Source organism: Oncorhynchus mykiss, chromosome 3, assembly GCF_013265735.2.
Source record: "Oncorhynchus mykiss isolate Arlee chromosome 3, USDA_OmykA_1.1, whole genome shotgun sequence".
Taxonomy (NCBI): Eukaryota; Metazoa; Chordata; class Actinopteri; order Salmoniformes; family Salmonidae; genus Oncorhynchus; species Oncorhynchus mykiss.
In genome coordinates, this window is record NC_048567.1 from 14,046,387 (window position 1) to 14,067,816 (window position 21,430).

Genomic DNA, 21,430 nt, shown 5'->3' on the forward strand with positions numbered 1-21,430 from the left:
GCACGTGACAGACGTGACAGTCTGGAGACGCCGTGGAGAACGTTCTGCTGCCTGTAACATCCTCCAGCATGACCGGTTTGGCGGTGGGTCAGTCATGGTGTGGGGTGGCATTTCTTTGGGGGGCCGCACAGCCCTCCATGTGCTCGCCAGAGGTAGCCTGACTGCCGTTATGTACCGGGATGAGATCCTCAGACCCCTTGTGAGACCATATGCCGGTGCGGTTGGCCCTGGGTTCCTCCTAATGCAAGACAATGCTAGACCTCATGTGGCTGGAGTGTGTCAGCAGTTCCTGCAAGAGGAAGGCATTGATGCTATGGACTGGCCCGCCCGTTCCCCAGACCTGAATCCAATTGAGCACATCTGGGACATCATGTCTCGCTCCATCCACCAACACCACGTTGCACCACAGACTGTCCAGGAGTTGGCAGATGCTTTAGTCCAGGTCTGGGAGGAGATCCCTCAGGAGACCAACCATCATCAGGAGCATGCCCAGGCGTTGTAGGGAGGTCATACAGGCACATGGAGGCCACACACACTACTGAGCCTCATTTTGACTTGTTTTAAGGACATTACATCAAAGTTGGATCAGCCTGTAGTGTGGTTTTCCACTTTAATTTTGAGTGTGACTCCAAATCCAGACCTCCATGGGTTGATACATTTGATTACCATTGATAATTTGTGTGATTTTGTTGTCAGCACATTCAACTATGTAAAGAAAAAGTATTTAATAAGAATATTTCATTCATTCAGATCTAGGATGTGTTATTTTAGTGTTCCCTTTATTTTTTTGAGCAGTGTATTTAGGTGCCTTTGAACGGTGTACAGTACGTTTGAGTGTGTCAAGAACTGCAACTCTACTGGGGTTTTCCACTCAAGTTTCCCATGTGTATCACTCGGGCTCCCGAGTGGCGCAGCGGTCTAAGACACTGCATCTCAGTGAAAGAGGCGTCACTATAGTACCTGGTTTGAATCCAGGCTGTATCCTCATCTGGCTGTGATTGGGTGTCCCATAGGGCGGCTCACAATTGGACCAGTGTCGTACGGGTTTGGCCAGAGTAGCCCGTTATTGTAAATAAGAATTTGTTCTTAACTGACTTGCCTAGTTAATTTTTTTTTTTTTTTAAATAGTCCACCACCCAAAAGGACATTCAGCCAACTTGACAACTATGGGAAGCATTGGCATAGACATTGGCCAGCATCCCTGTGGAACACTTTTGACGCCTTGTAGTCCATGTCCTAGCAAATTGAGGCTGTTCTGATGACAAACGTAATATTAGGAAGGTATTTTGTACACTCAGTTTTATGTAGCATGGGCATGGCACAATTGATTTTACCTGTTCAAATTTCCAAAAGATGAATGTAGTGTAAAAGCATAACCCAACTATCACATTTGGAAAATCAAATTAAGTCAACAAAAAAGTATATATATAACCAATGCATGAGCAAACATTACTTTGCTTGTGACAACTACAGTTTCAAGATCCTCTTACTTTATAATCAAAAAGACAATAATAAACTCTGTTAAAATGAAGTTATCAATAAGAATCCAACAACAGATGACCAGTTGACTGGTTTATTTTGTTTATTAATGAATTTTGATTGAAACACCATTCATACAAAAGTAACACCCAATAAGGAAAAACTGTCAACAAATGTTGCCCTTGAACTACTACATCCAAAACACATATTTAAGGCATTTGAATGAATGATAGAATGTTTCTGAACATAGCTTACAACAATGGTCAATTTCATGTCAAATACTTAAATGGTTACGATCATGTCATATTTACATAATATACACAATGCTGTGGTTTTGAATTTGGAAAGTTTAGAAGGGCTACATGGATCATACATGGCTAAAAGTATCCCACGTCATTATTAAAGTCTAAGTGATAATATGTTTAGAAGGTTAGGCAGAGTAATGGATTAGCAAGCGGAACAAAACTAAAAAAACAACCGGGTCAATATGGATTCCTAAAACTGTCAGTGACAGCCCATTATACTTTATCAGAGTCAGGAATTCATTCCATGGTCAAAAGCTTACATTTCACTTTGTGAAAAGTGAACTGAAACTTTTGTAATTGCATTCAGGGCACATAAGACAATTAAACAACTATATACAATTGAATATGGAGGCTGTTACAAATTAGTGCTCTATGGAAAGGTAATAGTATCGATGAACTGCAGTTCTGACCAGATATAAAATGTTAAAATAGGAGGAAATCTGTAAATATAATCTAAACCTTTCCACGAACCAGGTTGTAGGCCAAACATTTCTGAAGACATGGGGTAAAAACACAGTTAAGCATCTTGTGAGCCAATCGAAAACGTTAAACGATTAAGATGGAAGTGTGAACACAAAATTGCTTGATGACTGCAAACAGCACCAGAAAAAAACACATTTCTATGACATGACTGAGTTCATTGGATAATTGAACACAATCAGTGAGGCAGGAGGTCTTTTCTATGTCCATTGTCCAACTTGTCTTTTTACATTTAGTTAGTGGGAGGATTTTGAGGGTGGGGAAAGACTTATGGTCCAGCAGCATGAGTCTTTTGATGTTCCTCTAGAAGATGTGGGAAAGCAAACGCTTTGTCACACTCTGTGCATTCATATACAACTTGTCCAACATGACTTTCTTGATGCTGCCTGAGAAGAGACAGTTGACTGAATGATTTATAGCACATGTCACAACGGTGGTCTCCTCCAGATTCCTGTTCTGTGTGCACTTTCATATGCAATGACAGGTCGTGTGCCGAGGTTAATGTTTTGGGGCAAACTGAGCACTTGTACTGGCTTACACTGTCCGTGGCTTTGTATGTCGGGTGGGCTCGTTCAGTGCCAAACTTATGTTGTCTTCGCTCATGGTCTCTGAGATATCTCTTCAGAGCAAAGGTCTTTCCACAAGACTGGCACTTGAATGGCCGTTCATTGTGATGCTCTTTGTTTAGATGCTGCTGGAGACTACCGCGAGAAGAGAATCGCATTAAGCAGACAGTACAATTAAAGAAGTCCTCCCCAACATCCACCTCTTCCTCCATTGACTTTCTATTAGACAGATGTGGGAGTTCATGGGCTGTCACAGCACATTGCCGACGTGCACAGTGGTGGTGGGGGAAATCACTGCCCAAGAAGCTCTGACCACACTCCGTGCACTCGTATTGTGTTGCAGCAGTCAGATGGCTTCGCTCATGTTCAGCAAGCTTGCTTTTGGTGGGAAATGTCAACTTACAAACACTGCAAGCAAACGTGTTCTCAGAGTGTATGGAAAGGTGACTTGCCAATTCTATGGCATGAGCAAACATGTGAGAGCAAATTGGGCATTTGTAAATGGTTCTTTTCTCTGAAACAGTTTCCCAAGCATTTGTCACTGAGTCTCCTTTCAGAGCTTCTGCTGCAGCCTCATCGTCACCGTGTTCATTTAAATGACTGACAAAATTGTGACGATAGTTGAAACTCATGTGGCATTGATTGCACCGATACACGTATGATTGTGGTATTTGGTAGTGACTGAGCTCGTGCTTGTTTAAGTGAGATGCATGCAAGAAATGCTTATTACATTCTTGGCATGAATAAGGTCGCTCTCTGGCAGCCAGGCACCCATGCTCAGACAGTTGTTCGGGTTCTTTGAAACGTTCATCGCAAACCCCACAACGATATTGAAGGTGCTTCATAGTAGAGGAAGAGGCAGTAGAAGAGGAGGATGCAGTCTTCTCTGGAGGAAGTAAAGGTGGTGGAACATCCTCTGTCTCAATGTGGATTTTCCGGTGCTCTGCCCGACTCATCTTGCAGGAGAATGTGCGATCACATATATCACAAGGGAAATTGTCATCGCGGTGGGTGCCCATGTGCTCTGCCAGCTGCGAGGGCCCTGTGAAGCTGAGCGGGCACTTGGAGCAACGGTGTTGACGGCTCTTTCCATGAGTATGCTTGTGTTTGCGTAAGGCAAAGAGTGAGACAAAACCTCTGCCACATATTTGACACTGATACTCAGACTTGTGGCTCCGAAGGTGCTGTTGCAGTTGCCCTGCCTGGAAAAAACATTTGCCACATTCTGCACACTCATGAGGTTTTTCACCGAGGTGACAGCGTTGGTGATCCTCAAGGCTTTCTGATGTGGTGAACGTTTTCCCACAGACATGGCAGGGGAAGTAGTCTGCAGAGTCAGAGTCATTGTCCTCATTAGCATCATTTTCATCTTCATCATTACTTCCTCCATCCACATCAACTTCCATGTCAAATTCCTCTTGCACTGCTGTCTCCTTTTCCTTCACGTGGATAACATCCATGTTCTTATGGGTTTGATGCTTCATCCTAATATGTTTAACAAGTGAACTTCTGATTGAATAGTTCTTGTTACAGACATGGCATGTATAAATTCGTTCTTTTGAATGAGCTTGGCTTTGATGGTTTTCTAAAGATTGACTGGTCCAAAACCTTTGTTGACACTCTTTGCAGACAAATGGTCTATTTGAGTCATGACAAGTTCTATGGATGTCAAGGTCAGAAGGGCAGGGAAAAGTCTGTGGACATTGTGGACAAGAAAAGGTCTTCTCATTCCAGTGGCCTCTCATATGCCTTGCTAGGTCTGAAGGATTAGCAAACGTCTTACCACAAGGCTGGCAGAATTTCTTTTTTCTTTCTAGCTCCTCGCGCCCATGGTCCTCTAAATGGCTGATGAGCAGAAGCCCATCTGTGAAACTCCTATCACATTCTGAGCACTGGTACTTGTTGCCTGGGACTTGTTGACCACTATTTATTCTATCATTGGAAGATCTTCCTTTGCCTTGATTTCCAGAGGCACTCTGTAGTGTTAAATCCTTCATGTCATCTTTGCAGGAGAAATTAGTCTGCAAAACCCCAGTGCCTGTTGTTTTGTAACCTTGGTTGAAGACTAGGACAGTCTCTTTAAGAGTAGGATCCATCTCTGAAGTAATTACAGAGTCAGTGTTAACTTCTTCTTTCGTGACCTTTACAAGTCTACATTTCCTTACATGTGTCCGACATAAGTTTTTGTTCCAAAAGCCTTTACTGCATTTCTTGCAGTTGAATGGGTACTGTCCTAAATGTGTACGCATGTGTCTGGCAAATCCACCCTTATTTCCAAAGTTCATGTTGCACTGTGGACACTTAATGGGTTTGTTCATATCATTATTTCGATCACTGTCTTGATCAAGCATGAGATTGTTATCACTATTCTGCCGAGTGTCACCATATCCTTCATCCAAAGACTCCTCTTTTATGTTCTTCATAGTAGACAACTGCTCCTGTAGAGGTGAAGCCTGATTTGTTGGAGCGTCTCTATGCGTGTTGAGAAAGTGTTGCTGGAGCTGAGAGAACAACAAGAAGCGGGCACTGCAATTAGCACAGGAGAACCCTTTTGGTGGACTGCCAGCAGTGGACTCAGTTCGACTACGGGCAGGTGATTTACACTTGACAACACATGTCAGTTGATGGTTCTCGAGTTCATCTTGCGAAAATACGTCGCCACATCTGTCACAAAGCACTCTGTCAAGAGGTTCCCCTTTGCACCTGTTCAAATGGCGCTGCAGGTAGTCCCTACGGATAAATCTCTCACCACAATTAGAACATCCAAAAGGTTTCTCCCCTGTATGCAAGCGGGTGTGCACCCTCAATTGCTCACCACTTTTGAAAAGGCGAGGGCAAAAAGTACATTTGAATTTGCGTTTGTCTTTATATTGCAGCTGGATCCTCTGTAGAAGTCGGTTTGTCTCTCTTGATGGTGGGCTTGTAACATTTAGCTTTTCTGAATGCTTTGTTTTTGCATAAATTCTTTGACATGCACCAATGTTTATATGTCTCTTAAGCGATTTTTCATGAGTAAATGAACTGACGGTTCTTATAGCATGTGACATGGCAATATGTCGGGCCATAATGCTGTGAGAGGGGAAGATCTTTGAACATATGCTGCAGTCAAACCCTTGTTGCTTTCCTGAAACAGTAATGTTCAGGTTATTTTGCCAGCCCATTCCAACATCTGCCAGACTAATTTTGGCAATGCGAACTTCTAAACGTTGTCTTTTCCCTTTGCAGCGACTCTGGTGCAGTTTTAGATGATCATGTCTGGAGAAACAGCTGTCACAGGCCTTACAGCGATATGGCTTTACCTCTGTGTGCGTTAGGATGTGCCGCCTTAAGTTTCGGGATTTCATGAAGATTTTTGTGCAGATATTGCACTTATATTCACCAAGGCTGGCGCTTGGTGGCTTTTGTCTATTAACACCATCACAGAAAGCTTCATGCTGTAAGCATCGTGACTGGATTCCATAGCTGTGACCACAGTGCATGCATGGATATGATCTTTCTCCAGTGTGTGACCCAATATGTCTCAGGAGAAAACTTCTGTACTTGAACTTGCTTGGACAGTGGGGGCATTTGTGCTGCAACTTTTCCCTGCTACTGGTCCCAATTTCTATGGTGTTGTTTTGCAAGGGCTTGGCAGAGTTGCAAGTCTTCTCATGAAAATTACGATTATCACTCCTTGTAAAGTACTTTCCACAATTCCTGCAAGGATGGATGTTTGAGTTGCCAGAAAAGCTGGTGTTTTTTTGCAAGGGCTTTACAGAGTGGCAAATCCTCTCATGGACATCTCGATTATAATCCCTTGAAAACTTCCTCCCACAATTCCTACAAGGATGCCAGACAGTGCTCACTGGCTCTATAGATTTTATGTTTGAGCCATTGCAAAGTCTTTCATGTAACTTGCGCCTTTGTCTGTAACATTTACCACATTTCGGACAGGGGGTTACTGTATTTTGCATGTGGCCATTGTGGTGCAGTAATAAACGGGGCAATTTCTCAAATTCCCGAGGACAGTATGAACATTTGTATACTTTCCTAATTCTTGTCACCAAAGATTTTGATGAGACTTCTTCACTTTCTTTAATAGTGGGCAGTTCTTGCTTGCTTTGTGGACCTGGACACTTTTCTTGGTGCAACTGGAGATACTCTTTTCGACGAAAAGGTTCTCCACAACTCTGACAAGAAAATGGTTTCTCCCCTGTATGAATGCGTATATGGCGTACCAAAGATGTGCGGGAAGAGAAGAGGCGTTTACAAAACGGACACTGACTTGAAGAGGACTCCGATACATGGTTTAGGCAATGACTACTCAGTTCTGTGCCACTGTGAAAGACCTCTGGGCATAGGGGGCACCCCAACTTTTCTTCCTCTTCCTGCTCTTTGAGTGGTGGCAAAGACTCAAGCGGCTCAAGTTTTGAGGGGTGCCTCTGTTTTTTCTCTTTGAGTGGTTGCTCTTGCTGAAGTTTGTGATGTGATGCCATATGTCGAAGAAGATACACTGGGTACTGGAACTGCGATGGGCAGTCTGGGCACTGAAGCATGCCCTTTTTGATGTGAGATTGCCTGTGTTGAATCAAGTCCCCAATGGTAGGAAGTATCTTCTTGCAAACAGTACACTGTATCCTTCGCTGGTGCACTTTTTTGTGAGCGACAAGATGGATTTCTTTCCCAAAACGTTTCCCACATTCCAGGCAGCGATATGGTTTGTCACCCATGTGCATACTACAGATGTGTTTCTTCAGGGAATATGAAGTGTTGAACCATTTTCCACAGAAGAGACAGGAAAAGGGCTGGTTGCTGACTTCACTGGAGAGTGGACCGTCTTTGGGGTCCTCAATACTAGCCTTGGACTTGTTAGAAATGGGAACTAGGTTTGAATAACTGAACTTGATCTTTTTTCCAGTGTTTTCAAATAACTTATGTTTCCTCATGTGTCTGTACTTTCCAGAAGAATAAGCAAAAACGGCTGGACAGTAGTTGCATTTGAGACCCGGCTCATTTCGATTCAGTGCCGTTTTCAGTGGCGGCTTTTGTGTTTCTTTCTGGGCCATGTTTTCCTGGCGTTCAGCTTTGGTCCTTGAAGTCTCATTGTGTATATATTCCTTGAGGCACACCAGTCTTATGTGTCTATGTCGGTTAGATGCATTACTAAAGGTTGTGGTGCAGAAAGGGCATCGAAATTTCATTTCAACTTTCCCCGAGCTTCCCTGTGTCAAGTCTTTAATGCACTGCTCGCGCAAATGGCGGGACCGGTTGTAGGAATATTTGAAAAGGCGTGGGCAAAGAGGGCACTTGAATTTCTCATTCGTCTCAGCTCCTTTGCATCTTTTCTTGTGCCTGCTAAAATTGCTTGAATAATTGAATGTCATCAGGCATTTCTGACACTTATATGACCTGTATGTGTTCTGACACTTAGGCCGAACGTTATATGACCTGGTTTTTGTATGGTGTACATTGTATCCGTGCTTGTAGAGTTTTGCACTGCTTGCAAAGCTTTTCCCACAAAGACGACAAACATGCTCCTTGCAAATGTCCACTAGCTTCACAAAACAATCTGGAAGATTGGCATAGGGGCTGTCTGGTGGGAGGACATATGGATGTACAGTTCCCTTTTTGTAAATGCTGAGACGTGGGGTTGTTTGAATCTGTTTAACAGGAACTTGTGAACTTCGACGCCGGCATTTCTTTTCACGTAAATGTCTGTTCAGGCTACGGCATTGTGAAAAGTTAGAGCCACACCTATGACACGTGTGTTCAGTTCTACCCGAGTGGCTCTGCACATGCTTGTTGTAGTCACACAGTCTGTAAAATGTCTGTGTGCAGTATCTACATTTGTGAAAAGCATGCCCGGTTGATTTTCTCTTCTGGGGTTTCATATTAGAAGAGAGTTGTGCATTTTCATCAATAATACCACACTGATGTTTCTTGGCTAGTGAATCACATGTCAAGTAAGTACCACAGGTCTGACAGAAATTGAATTTGTTCTCAGAGTGGTTACAATGGTGGTGCTCAATTAGATGGTCTATACTTTGTGTAGCCTGTTGGCATGCTGCACACTGATAAGCCACATCTGTGTCATTTTTTAGTTTGAAGTTCCTGAGCAGTACAATAGGGTGCATGCTTTTCCTCATATGCAGTGAGGATTTCAACAGAGCTGGTAGGTCCTCAAAATCCCTCTCGTCTTCAATGTTATCAATGGTTGAATCTTCTCCCTCCTGGTTCAACCCAGTTGAATCAATAGACCCGGTCTCCCCCCCTTCCAGATTGCCCTCTGTGTCACGCATACAATCTTCTCTTGACAATGGTTCACAGTAGCATTCACTTAGCACTGGGGGTTCTTGCTCATCATCTGCCGTGAATACTTTATGAAATGTCTCTCTTGTGTTTTCAAGACCAGCTCTCACAAGGTCTGGTGGCTCGATATGGCGCATTAGGTTCTGCTGGGATGCCTGGTCCTCTTCCAAACAAGACGATACATTTGACTCATCCATTGGTCTTAGCCACTCATTTTCAACACAGGACTTTTGTTCAATTCCAAAGTTGTTCAGACCTAAACAACGCTCCAAAAAATCAAAGCTACTGTGACCCTCTTTCCCTCCACTTGCACTTTCCTCATAGGTTGAGTTTGTACTTTGAGTGCCACTACCAACGATCTCCTGAAATCTAGTTTTCAATGATTGATTTTCAGGGAATTCCAAACAAGACTCAAACGTTTGATTGCTACCCCCAAGGCCTAATCCACAAATGACAGAGGAACTTTTGCAATTTTCTTGACCAGCAACCTTTAAAGAGTCATTATCCTTAACTGAATCCTGATATTCAAAGGCACAGGTATTATCATTCAGCTTGTTATCAGAATCTTGAGCGTTGGATGCATTGATACCCTGCGAGTCCATAGTTCCTTGGGAAAATGAATTCCCCTCTTTCTCTTTAAAGCTCTCTCTTAAAATGGTTCCTTCATTTTGGCCCTCTAGGCTGCTGACATTTGAGTACCGATCATCTTCCTCCATGCAACCCTCTTCTGCATTCTGTGTTTCATCATCCAGTTCCTCGTTTCTCTCATTCACTGAGGCAGTCTGGCTTTCTTCGGCACCCAAGGAAGAATCTGTGTGTTGACCATCTTGCTCCATGCAAGTCTCCTCATCTTTCCCATGTGGTTCTCCATCCAGATGATCCTTTTCTCCCTCGTCCTCTGAAACAGATAGGCTTTCTGGAGCACCGGAGGTCTCTGAGTATTTATTCTCTCGCATCATGAATGTCTCCTTTTCCTTATCTGGTGGTTCATCTTGATCCTCTTCTACCTCACTCTCTGAAGTAGACATGCTTTCTGGGAAACCTGTGTTGGTCTCTGGGCTCTTCCATGCACATTCATTTTCCTTCTTGTAATCTGCAACTAGTGGAGTATCATTTGAACCATGTTTTAACATTTTACAAGAAGGCCCTGTCCTATCAACATCAGACTCTGAGCAGCTACTAACATCTGAGTAGTCCTCCGGAATGGAAGGGTTCAATAAGTCACATTCTTGTTTAAGATCATGGGGGTTTAGGTCTGCACCTGAAGTTGAGAGGCAATTACTTGAACTGGCTGCTCTAGCTGGGGTAAAGAAGCTGTTGCTTGTGTGGTTAAACTGACCTTCATGATGTACTGGTTGACCCTCATCTTGCCAAACGACATCATCATAGTATTTCTGTTGTACAAAATCAGAACTAGTATTGGAATTTGAGAAAAAGTTTGAACTCAAGTTCAAGTCCGAGGAAATGTTCTCTGGCGAAACCACGGTGTTGGGAAGGTCATTATGCTCAATGAGGCTTTCAAGGTGGTGCGCCAAACTATCTTCAGAATCCGAAGGCACATTCAAAGTCCTTGAATCCGACGACAATGGTGGAAGGTTACGAAAACAAGTATTAAATCCTTGAGCCATGCTCGACCTCCACAGGGGACCTGGGACCACTGTTTTCCAACACCCAATCCTGAAAATAATAAATATACATGACAGATAGTGTCCAATTTTCAATGATACCACATACAGTTAATTAAAATACCTTGGTAGAAGTGGGTATTGGTGATCAAATGTTAGCTGTACAAGGAGAGTACACCATATCAAGATAAGACAAATGTCTACATTTGTTAGGCTACATTTTTTGTCACATTTGTCTCTGCATGCAAAACAATTAGACCAAATACTCACCACCTGCTTTAGCATGTGTGCATGGGGTCCAGGTTGATGTGGGTAACGCTACATTTACCCATGAAGCTAGAAAATAAAAAAAGTAATCAAATTTAATCTTCTAAATATTTTATGTTGATAGAAAATAACACCAAGTCAGGGCGTCACTACATTTAACCATTTCTGAATGGGTTAATGCCATTGGAACAGAGCTTGCAGAGGGTGCACGAGTTAACATACAAAAGGATTTCAAATTCAAACTCCTCTTGCTCAGTACAGGAATTGCTTTGAATAGTGGGACAAGTGGTGGCTGCAAAAGCATTGTCCTGATGTTTATTCGCCCACAGTTTGCCGACATTTTCCTTGGTGGAGGTAGGATAGTCAATTTAGAAGAATTTGTGGAGCCCTGTACCCAAGCTGTACTTTGCCTACCTGATTATGCATCCACCATAGTTGTTGGAACTGTGCTGGAAAGAACAATGTGAAAATAAAATATCTAAGCCAGCGCAGTACAGCCTTGGTTGGCACGGTAGAGAAAGGGGTATTAGACTACACCGTCATAGCTGATAGATCCCTCTAGTAAAGACTATAAGCAGTAGTAAGACAGCAATGTCCAGAAACAACCCAAAAGCTACAGTGCATTCAGAAAGTATTCAGACCTCCTCCCCGTTCCCACATTTTGTTACGTTACAGCCTTATTCTAAAATGGATTAAATAATTTCCCCCTTAAAATCTACGCACAATACCCCATAATGACAAAGCAAAAACAGGTTGAGTCAATTTTGCAAATGTATAAAAAATAAATAAACAGAAAATACCCTATATACATAAGTAATCAGACTCAAAATTGAGCTCAGGTGCATCTGTTTCCATTGAATAACCTTGAGATGTTTCTACAACTTGAATGGAGTCCACCTGTGGTAAATTCAATTAACTGGACATGATTTGGAAAGGCACACACTTGTCTATATAAAAGGTCCCAAAGTTGACCGTGCATGTCAGAGCAAAAAATCAAGCCATGATGTTCAAGGAATTGTCCGTAGAGCGCCGAGACAGGATTGTATCGAGGGACAGCATTAAAGGTCTCCAAGAGAAGAATTAAGAATGGCTGCCGTAAAACCTTTTACAGTCCCCTAACCAAATTGTACTATTGTGTGTTTTTTCACATTATTTGTAACTTATTTTGTACATAATGTTTCTGCCACCGTCTCGTCTCTTATGAACGAAAAGAGCTTCTAGATATCAGGACAGCTATTACTCACCCCGTACTGTAAGAAGCTTTTTTCTTTAACGAGTCGGACGCGAAGGATTTACTCCAGACACCCGACAAGGCCCTCATCCCCGTCATTCGTAGGAGAACGAGACAGAGATATCGGGGAAGTAGTTGGGGTGCCTTGTAAGGACCCGATGGCGACTGGGTAATCTGCCTTGACCACCAGTCCTATTAGCCAACGTACAATCACTGGAAAATAAAATAGAACTACAATCACGTATATCCTACCAACGGGATGTTAAAAACATTCACGGAGTCGTGGCTGAACGACGACATAAATAACAAAGCTGGCCGGTTTTACGCTTTTTCGGCAGGATAGAACAACTGCCCCTGGTAAGACATGGGGTGGCGGTCTGTGTAGATTTGTAAACAACAGCTGGCGCAATAAGTCTAAGGAAGTCTCAAGGTTTTGCTCGCCTAAGGTAGAGTATCTTATGATAAGCTGTAGACCACATTATTTCCCAAGAGAGTTTTAACATCTATATTCTTCGTAGCGGTCTATTTACCACCACAAACCGATGCTGGGACTTGGACCGCACTCAATGACAAGTATACCGCCATAAGCAAACAGGAAAAACGCTCATCCAGAGGCGGAACGCCTGGCGGCCGGGGACTTTAATGCAGGAAAACTCAAATCAGTTTTACCTAATTTCTCACAGCATGTTAACCTCTCTGGGATATGTGGGAGAGTAGCGTCCCACTTGGCCAAAAGCAAGAGACAATGCAGAGCGCCAAATTCAAATAAATTCCTATAAAAATCAAACTTTCATGAAATCACACATGTAAGACACCAAATTAAAGCTACACGTGTTGTGAATCTAGCCAACATGTCAGATTTCAAAAAGTATTTTCGGCGAAAGCAAAGGATGCTATTATCTGAGGATAGCACCTCCGTAAACAAAAGAGAGAAAACATATTTCAACCCTATAGGCGCGACACAAAACACAGAAATAAAAATATAAATCATGCTTATTTCCCCCTCAAAATGCAAATCCATTTTTAACATTTTTGACATGCGTTTTTCTGGATTCTTGTTGTTGTTATTCTGTCTCTCACTGTTCAAATAAACCTACTATTAAAATTATAGACTGATAATTTCTTTGTCAGTGGGCAAACGTACAAAATCAGCAGGGGATCAAATACTTTTTTCCCTCACTGTACATACCCCAACCAGAAGCCATGGATTATAGGCAACATCCACACTGAGGTAAAGGGTAGAGCTGCCGCATTCAAGGAGAGGGACTCTAACCCGGAAGCTTATAAGAAATCCCCCTATGCCCTTCGATGAACCATCAAACAGGCAAAGTGTAAATATAGGACTAAGATTGAAACGTACTACACCTGTTCCGACGCTCATTGGATGTGGCAGGGCTGGCCAACTATTAACGACTACAAGTGGAAGCACACAGTGACACAAGCCTACCAAACGAGCCAAATTACTTTATGCTCGATTCGAGGCGAGTAAAACACTGAAACATTCATGAGAGCATTAGCTCTTCCGGACGACTGTGTGATCACACTCTCCGTAGCCAATGTGAGTAAGACTTAAAACAGGTCAACATTCACAAGGCCGCAGAGCCATTCGGATTACCAGGATGTGTACTGAAAGCATTCGCTGACCAACTGGCAAGCGTCTTCATTGACATGTTTAACCTCTCCCTGTTCGAGTCTGTAATACCAACATGTTTCAAGCAGACCACCATAGTCCCTGTACCCAAGAAAACTAAGGTAACTTGCCGAAATGAGTACGGACCCGTAGCACTCACGTCCGTAGCCATGAAGTGCTTTGAAAGGCTGGTCATGGCTCACATCAACACCATTATCCCAGAAACACTAGACCCACTCCAATTTGCATACCGCCCCAACAGATCCACAGATGATGCAATCTCTATTGCACTCCACACTGCCCCTTCCCACCTGGACAAGAGCATCCAAGACTGGTTATATCACTGCCTGGTATGGCAACTGCTCGGCCTCCGCCGTACGGCCCAGTACATCACTGGGGCCAAGCTTCCTGCCATCCAGGACCTCTATTCCAGGCGGTGTCAGAGGAAGGCCCTAAAAATGGTCAGACTCCAGCCCCCCTCGTTATAGACTGTTGTCTATGCTACCGCACGGCAAGCGGTACCAGAGAGCCAAGTCGACATCCAAAAGGCTTCTTAACAGCTTCTACCCCAAGCCATAAGAGTCCTGAACAGCTAATCAAATGGCTTCCCGGACTATTTGCATTGCCCCCGTGATAGAGTGGCCAGAGGGAAGCCATTCCTCTGTGAAAGGCAAATGACAGCCTGCTTAGTTCGCCAAAAGGCACCTAAAGGTCTCTCAGACCATGAAAAACAAGATTCTCTGGTCTGATGAAACCAAGACTGAACTCTTTGGCCTGAATGTGATGAGGATCCCACGAGGTATCCATCCTTTGTACACCTGAGAAAGCTTCACTCATTGTGTCAAAGTGTAATTTCCGGTCACAACTTGCAGACTTGTTTTACGTGCTGCTGTGCGTTTTGTTGCTAACCTTACTTTGCTACCTGACAACTTCACGGTTTTACTTACCGTTTATATATTTTCAATTTTCCCCTCGCTCTACTTTTTTTCCCATTCAACTTTTTTCACTCCAGACGCTTTATCTGGACGTGGTTTGTCAGGACCTACACCAGCCGAAGCTAAGTAGTAATATTAACTTGATGCCTTCTAAATGCAGTCGCTGTACTATTAAAATACAGGAGAACGATTGCCTTACGGTGAGGATAGCTGTGCTGCAAGCCCAGCTTCAGACGCAATCGTTAGGCAAGGGTCATTTTAGTGAAGGAAAGGATGAAACAGCATCTGTACCACCAGTAGGTACAGATAGTTGCATAAATCCCTTCGCACAGTCCCCGCAGCCGGACAGCTTTCTCATGGCTTCTGGAGGGATATACTGTAGGAATGCTCAACCGGTGTCACTCATTCAGCCGACAGAAACATTCAACCGGTTCTCCCCATTAAGCAGCGAGTCGGAGTCAGAGGCTGAGCCTTCTCTGGTCTCTACACCTCCCGTTAAGGAGTCTTGAGACGCCTCCCACCAATAGCTCTGACAAATTGAAAACCCTAGTCATTGGCGACTCCATTACCTGCAGTATTAGACTTAAAACAAATCATCCAGCAATCATACACTGTTTACCAGGGGGCAGGGCTACCGACGTTAAGGCTAATCTGAAGATGCCAGTTTTAGCTTTTGCCAGCACCGAGTGTAGAGAGTATAGGGATATTGCTATCCACGTCGGCACCAACGATGTTAGGATGAAACAGTCAGAGGTCACAAAGCGCAACATATCTTCAGCTAGTAAGATGTGTCAGCATCGAGTAATTGTTTCTGGCCCCCTCCCAGTTAGGGGGAGTGATGAGCTCTACAGCAGAGTCTCACAACTCAATCGAGCGGTTTAAAACTTTTCTGCCCCTCTCAAAAGATAGAATTCGTAGATATTTGGCCCCCTTTCTGGGACTCACCCACAAACAGGACCAAGCCTGGCCTGTTGAGGAGTGACGGACTCCATCCTAGCTGGAGGGGTGCTCTCATCTTATCTACGAACATAGACAGGGCTCTAACTCTATCCACAATGAGATAGGGTTCAGGCCAGGCAGCAGGCTGTTAGCCAGCCGCCAACCTGCCAGCTTAGTGGAATCTGCCACTAGACCAGTCAGTGTAGTCAGCTCAGCTATCCCCATTGAGACCGTGTCTGTGCCTCGACCTAGGTTGGGCAAAACTAAACATGGCGGTGTTCGCCTTAGCAATCTCACTGGAATAAAGACCTCCTCCATTCCTGCCATTATTGAAAGAGATTGTGATACCTTACATGTAAATATAGGGCTACTTAATGTTTGATCCCTCACTTCCAAGGCAGGTATAGTCACTGATCATAATCTTGATGTGATTGGCCTGACTGAAACATGGCTTAAGCCTGATGAATTTACTGTGTTAAATGAGGCCTCAACTTCTGGTTACACGAGTGACCATATCCCCGGCGCATCCCGCAAAGGAAGAGGTGTTGCTAACATTTATGATAGCAAATTTCAATTTACAAAAAAAAAAAGACGTTTGTGTCTTTTGAGCTTCTAGTCAAGAAATCTACACAGCCCACTCAATCACTTATTATAGCTACTGTTTACAGGCCTCCTGGGCCGTATACAGTGTTCCTCACCGAGTTCCCTGAATTCCTATCGGACCTTGTAGTCATGGCAGATAATATTCTAATATTTGGTGACTAATATTCTCATGGAAAAGTCCACTGACCCACTCCAAAAGGCTTTCGGTGCCGTCATCGACTGAGTGGGTTTTGTCCAACATGTCTCTGGACCTACTCACTGCCACAGTCATACTCTGGACCTAGTATTGTCTAGTGGAATAAATGTTGTGGATCTTAATGTTTTTCCTCATAATCCTGGACTATCGGACCACCATTTTATTACGTTTGCAATCGCAACAAATAATCTGCTCAGACCCCAACCAAAGATCATCAAAAGTCATGCAAATAAATTCTTGGTCAACCCAAAGATTCCTAGAAGCCCTTCCAGACTCCCTCCGCCTACCCAAGGACATCAGAGTACAAAAAGCAGTTAAACACTGGAATTGTAGGATGTGCAGAAGATGAATGTGCAAGTAGAAATACTGGGGTGCAAAGGAGAAAGATAAATAAATAAATACAGTATGGGGATGAGGTAGATTGGATGGGCTATTTACAGATGAGCTATGTACAGGTGCAGTGATCTGTGAGCTGCTCTGACAGCTGGTGCTTAAAGCTAGTGGGGGAGGTAAGAATCTCCAGCTTCAGAGATTTTCGCAGTTCGTTCCAGTCATTGGCAGTAGAGAGCTGGAAGGATTGGCTTGGGAAGAATTGGCTTGGGGGTGACCAGTGAGATATACCTGCTGGAGAGCGTGCTACCAGTGAGCTGAGATAAGGCGGGGCTTTACCTAGCAGAGATTGTCGATGACCTGGAGCCAGTGGGTTTGGCCACGAGTACGAAGCGAGGGCCAGCCAACGAGATCATACAGGTCGCAGTGATGGGTAGGATATGGGGCTGTGCTGACAAAATGGATGGCACTGTGATAGACTGCATCCAGTTTGTTGAGTAGAGTGTTGGAGGCCATTTTGACATCGACAAAGTCAGTTTTACGAGGGTCAGTTTTACGAAGGTCAGTTTTACGAGGGTATGTTTGGCAGCATGAGTGAAGTTTGTTGTGAAATAGGAAGCCGATTCTAGATTTAATTTTGGATTGGACATGTTTAATGTGAGTCTGGAAGGAAAGTTTACAGTCTAACCAGGCACCTAAGTATTTGTAGTTGTCCACATATTCTAAGTCAGAACCTTCCAGAGTAGTGATGCTGGACGGGCGGGCAGGTGTGGGCAGCGATCGGTTGAAGAGCATGCATTTAGTTTTACTTGCATTTAAGAGCCGTTGGAGGCCACGGAAGGAGAGTTATGGCATTGAAGCTCATCTGGAGGTTAGTTAACACAGTGTCCAACGAAGGGCCAGAGGTATACAGAATGGTGACGTCTCCGTAGAGGTGAATCAAAGAATCACCAGCAGCGAGAGCCACATCATTGATGTATACAGAGAAGAGAGTCGGCCCGAGAATTGAACCCTGTGGCACCCCCATAGAGACTCCCAGAGGTCCAGACAACAGGCCCTCCGATTTGACACACTGAACTCTATCAGAGAAGTAGTTGGTAAACCAGGCGAGGCAATCATTTGAGAAACCAAGTCTGTTGAGTCTGCCAATAAGAATGTGGTGACGATGAATACGGCTACAAAGTAATGTCTCTTATCGATGGCAGTTATGATATCGTTTAGGACCTTGAGCGTTGCTGAGGTGCACCCATGACCAGCTCTGAAACCAAATTGCATAGCAGAGAAGGTACGGTGGGAATCGAAATGGTTGGTAATCTGTTTGTTAACTTGGCTTTCGAAAGACATTAGAAAGACAGGGTAGGATAGATATAGGTCTGTAGTTTGGGTCTAGAGTGTCTCCCCCTTTGAAGAGGAGGATGACCGCAGCAGCTTTCCAATCTATGGGAATCTCAGATGATACGAATGGGAGGTTGAACAGGCTAGTAATAGGGGTTGCAACAATTTTGGCAGATCATTTTAGAAAGAGAGGGTCCAGATTGTCTAGCCCGGCTGATTTGTAGGGGTCCAGATTTTGCAGCTCTTTCGGAACATCAGCTATCTGGATGTGGGTGAAGGAGAAGTGGAGGAGGTTTGGGCGAGTTGCTGTGGGGAGCGCAGGGCTGTTGCCTGGGGTAGGGGTAGCCAGGTGGAAAGCATGGCCAGCCGTAGATAATTGAAATTCTCAATTATAGTGGATTTATCGGTAGTGACAGTGTTTCCTAGCCTCAGAGCAGTGGGTAGCTGGGATAAGGTGCTCTTATTCTCCATGGACTTTACAGTGTCCCAGAACTTTTTTGAGTTTGTACTACAGGATGCAAATTTCTGTTTGAAAAAGCTAACCTTAGCTTTCCTAACTGCCTGTGTATATTGGTTCCTAACTTCCCTAAAAAGTTACATATCACGGGGGCTATTCAATGCTAATGCAGAACGCCCCAGGATGTTTTTGTACAGGTCTGGAGTGAACCAAGGGCCATATCTATTCCTAGTTCTACATTTTTTGAATGGAGCATGCTCATTTAAGATGGTGAGGAAGGCACTTTTAAAGAATACCCAGGCATCCTCTACTGACTGGATGAGGTCAATGTCATTCCAGGATACCCTGGCCAGGTCAATTAGAAAGGCTTGTTCGCAGAAGTGTTTTAGGGAGCGTTTGACAGTGATGAGGGGTGGTCGTTTGACCACAGACCCATTACGGATGCAGGCAATGAGGCAGTGATCTGAGTAAATGACTGAGTAAAGGGTCTGAACACTTGTGTATGAAGTATCAAGGGGTCTGAATACTTTCCGAATGCACCATTAATCTCTCCTTCCTCCCAATGTGTGCAGTTGTTCACTTCCCTTCACTGATAAGAAAGGAAATTACTGGTATACTAGACCATGCCTCCACTAATCCAATGGGGGCACAACGCTAGCCTCTACCCCCTAGAGCTTAGGGACTTCTGAAGGTTACCGATGGGTGTAATTAATGTTTCCCTTTGATAAGCTAGGCTGCTCTCAGACCTAGGGGGTAGGTAGAGGGTTGTTTCTGGACAGGGTCATAGTCTTCTTCTTGGGTAGACTCCGTAATATGACATCAGAGGTAGTGTTTCCCAAACCTCTCCCAGCTATTCCCCTTATCTGGTCTATTCCAGTCCAAGCTGACCAGATTCAACTAATCAAGGGCTTGATGATTAGTGGACCAGTTGTGCTACTGGCATTGATCAAAGTGTTTGGTAGATAAAATAGCCTTAGTAAAATGTTTGAAAGTAGGGCTACTCGAAGCTGGGTTTGGGAAACACTACCCTGACACATGATGACAATTTACATTTGTAACTAAACTTCCATCAGGTGAGAATTAAATGTAGATCTTTGTGCTACCTTGTTTATGGACTCCAGTCACCGATGTCAGGCTGTTCTCTCTGCTACTGCACGGCAAGCGGTACCAGAGCGCCAAGTCACTTTACCCCGACCTACATGTATAAATTACCTTGACTAACCTGTTCCGCCTGTATATAGCCTCGTTGTTCTTTGTTTAGTAAATATTTTAACTATATTTTCTTAGCGGCATTGTTGGTTAAGGGCTCGTAAGTAAGCATTTCATGCTAAGGTCTATCTATACCTATTGTATTTGGCGCATATGAGTAAGTAAAATTTGACTTGACTTGTCAAAAGTGTTTGCTGTTGATCGTGCTATTTTATTGAATAAGTTGTCCTCGATTGGGCTTGTGATGTCTGCTCTCGGTTTCATGATTTTTTCAGTAATAACCCCATGAATAAAGATGGCCCAAGTTAAGTCCAAATTTCTTGAAGTACATAAAGGTGTACCGCAGGGGTCGGTACTAGGACCTGTTCTTTTCACTATTTATATAAATGCTATTGCTCAATCTGTTATATTGTACATTTCATCTGTATGTGGATGATACATTTAGGTACGATTGCCCTGACTGACCTTTTCTGACCTGGCTGTGACATGGTTACAGTCTGATTTTGCAGTTGTGCGGGAAGCCCTTATTGATATAAAACTTATGCTTAATATGGGTAAAACAAAATGTGTGTATCTCTTAAAATTGTTTCAGATGGATCTTCACTCATCGGATGGTTCTATAATCAAATGAGTCCCTGCATACCAACCTTGGTATTTGTATTTACAATGATTTGTCATTTTAAAAAACATACGAATGAGCTTGTTAACTTTTTATGGCTGCAGGGGCAGTATTGAGTAGATTGGATGAAAAGGTGCCCATTGTAAACGGCCAGCTCCTCAGTCTCAGTTGCTAATATATGCATATTATTATTAGTATTGGATAGAAAACACTCTAAAGTTTCCAAAACTTTCAAAATATTGTCTGCGAGCATAACAGAACTGATATTGCAGGCGAAACCCTGAGGAAAATCAAAGCAGGAAGTGGCTTCTATTTTGAAAACTCCATGTTCCATAGCCTCCCTTTGCTCCATTTAAAGCAGGGGTGTCAAAGTCAAATGGACGGAGGGCCAAATAAAAAAATCAGCTACAAGACGAGGGCCGGACTGTTCGAATGTTCATTGAAAAATTTTTAAATGACGCATATAGTCTAGTGAACCTAATTGAACCTACTGAAAACCTAACAAATATATTACAATATGATCAGATAAATAAAGCAATATTTTCTTATGGCTCTGTCAGTAATCTTTAATTTTCAACAGACACAAAAGACAAATTTCCTTTATATAAATATCCCCATAACATGAACATTAAATGAAAGAAACCGGTATTCAAGGCACCATCAGTAGACTATATTTTCTATTTTAGCAAAAGTGGGCTAAATTTACTTCAAAGAAAAAACAATAATAGCAATTTTCTATCATCCACTCAACTGAAATATTTTTAAAATATAATTGGATTGAAATACAAAAAAATAAAGTGCAAAAATCTATTAATCAAAAACAACACTTTGTTTAAGGAGAAGTAACATGCAGTGAAAACAAATATTAAATTTTAACTTTTAAACTTGAACTGAGTAAAAACTCTAAATATGTGATTGCACAGTAATGTTCACTTG

At 43.2% G+C, this 21,430-nt stretch overlaps 1 protein-coding gene across 2 annotated transcripts in view; it reads right to left on the reverse strand.

Annotated features, from left to right (window-relative positions):
- LOC110510454 overlaps positions 1-21,430 on the reverse strand; it is a 52,884-nt gene that overhangs the window by 20,285 nt on the left and 11,169 nt on the right. The window contains exons 2-3 of one of the 2 annotated variants that reach the window (XM_021591752.2): positions 11,014-11,079; positions 1,560-10,795 (exon numbers count right to left, since the gene is read on the reverse strand). The exons of the other annotated variant lie outside the window; for it this stretch is intronic. Of the exons in view, the coding sequence (XP_021447427.2) occupies positions 2,533-10,746 (8,214 nt within the window). The 5' untranslated portion in view covers positions 10,747-10,795; positions 11,014-11,079 and the 3' untranslated portion in view covers positions 1,560-2,532. Of the gene's footprint in view, positions 1-1,559; positions 10,796-11,013; positions 11,080-21,430 lie in introns of those variants that run through there. 2 annotated transcript variants of the gene reach the window in all.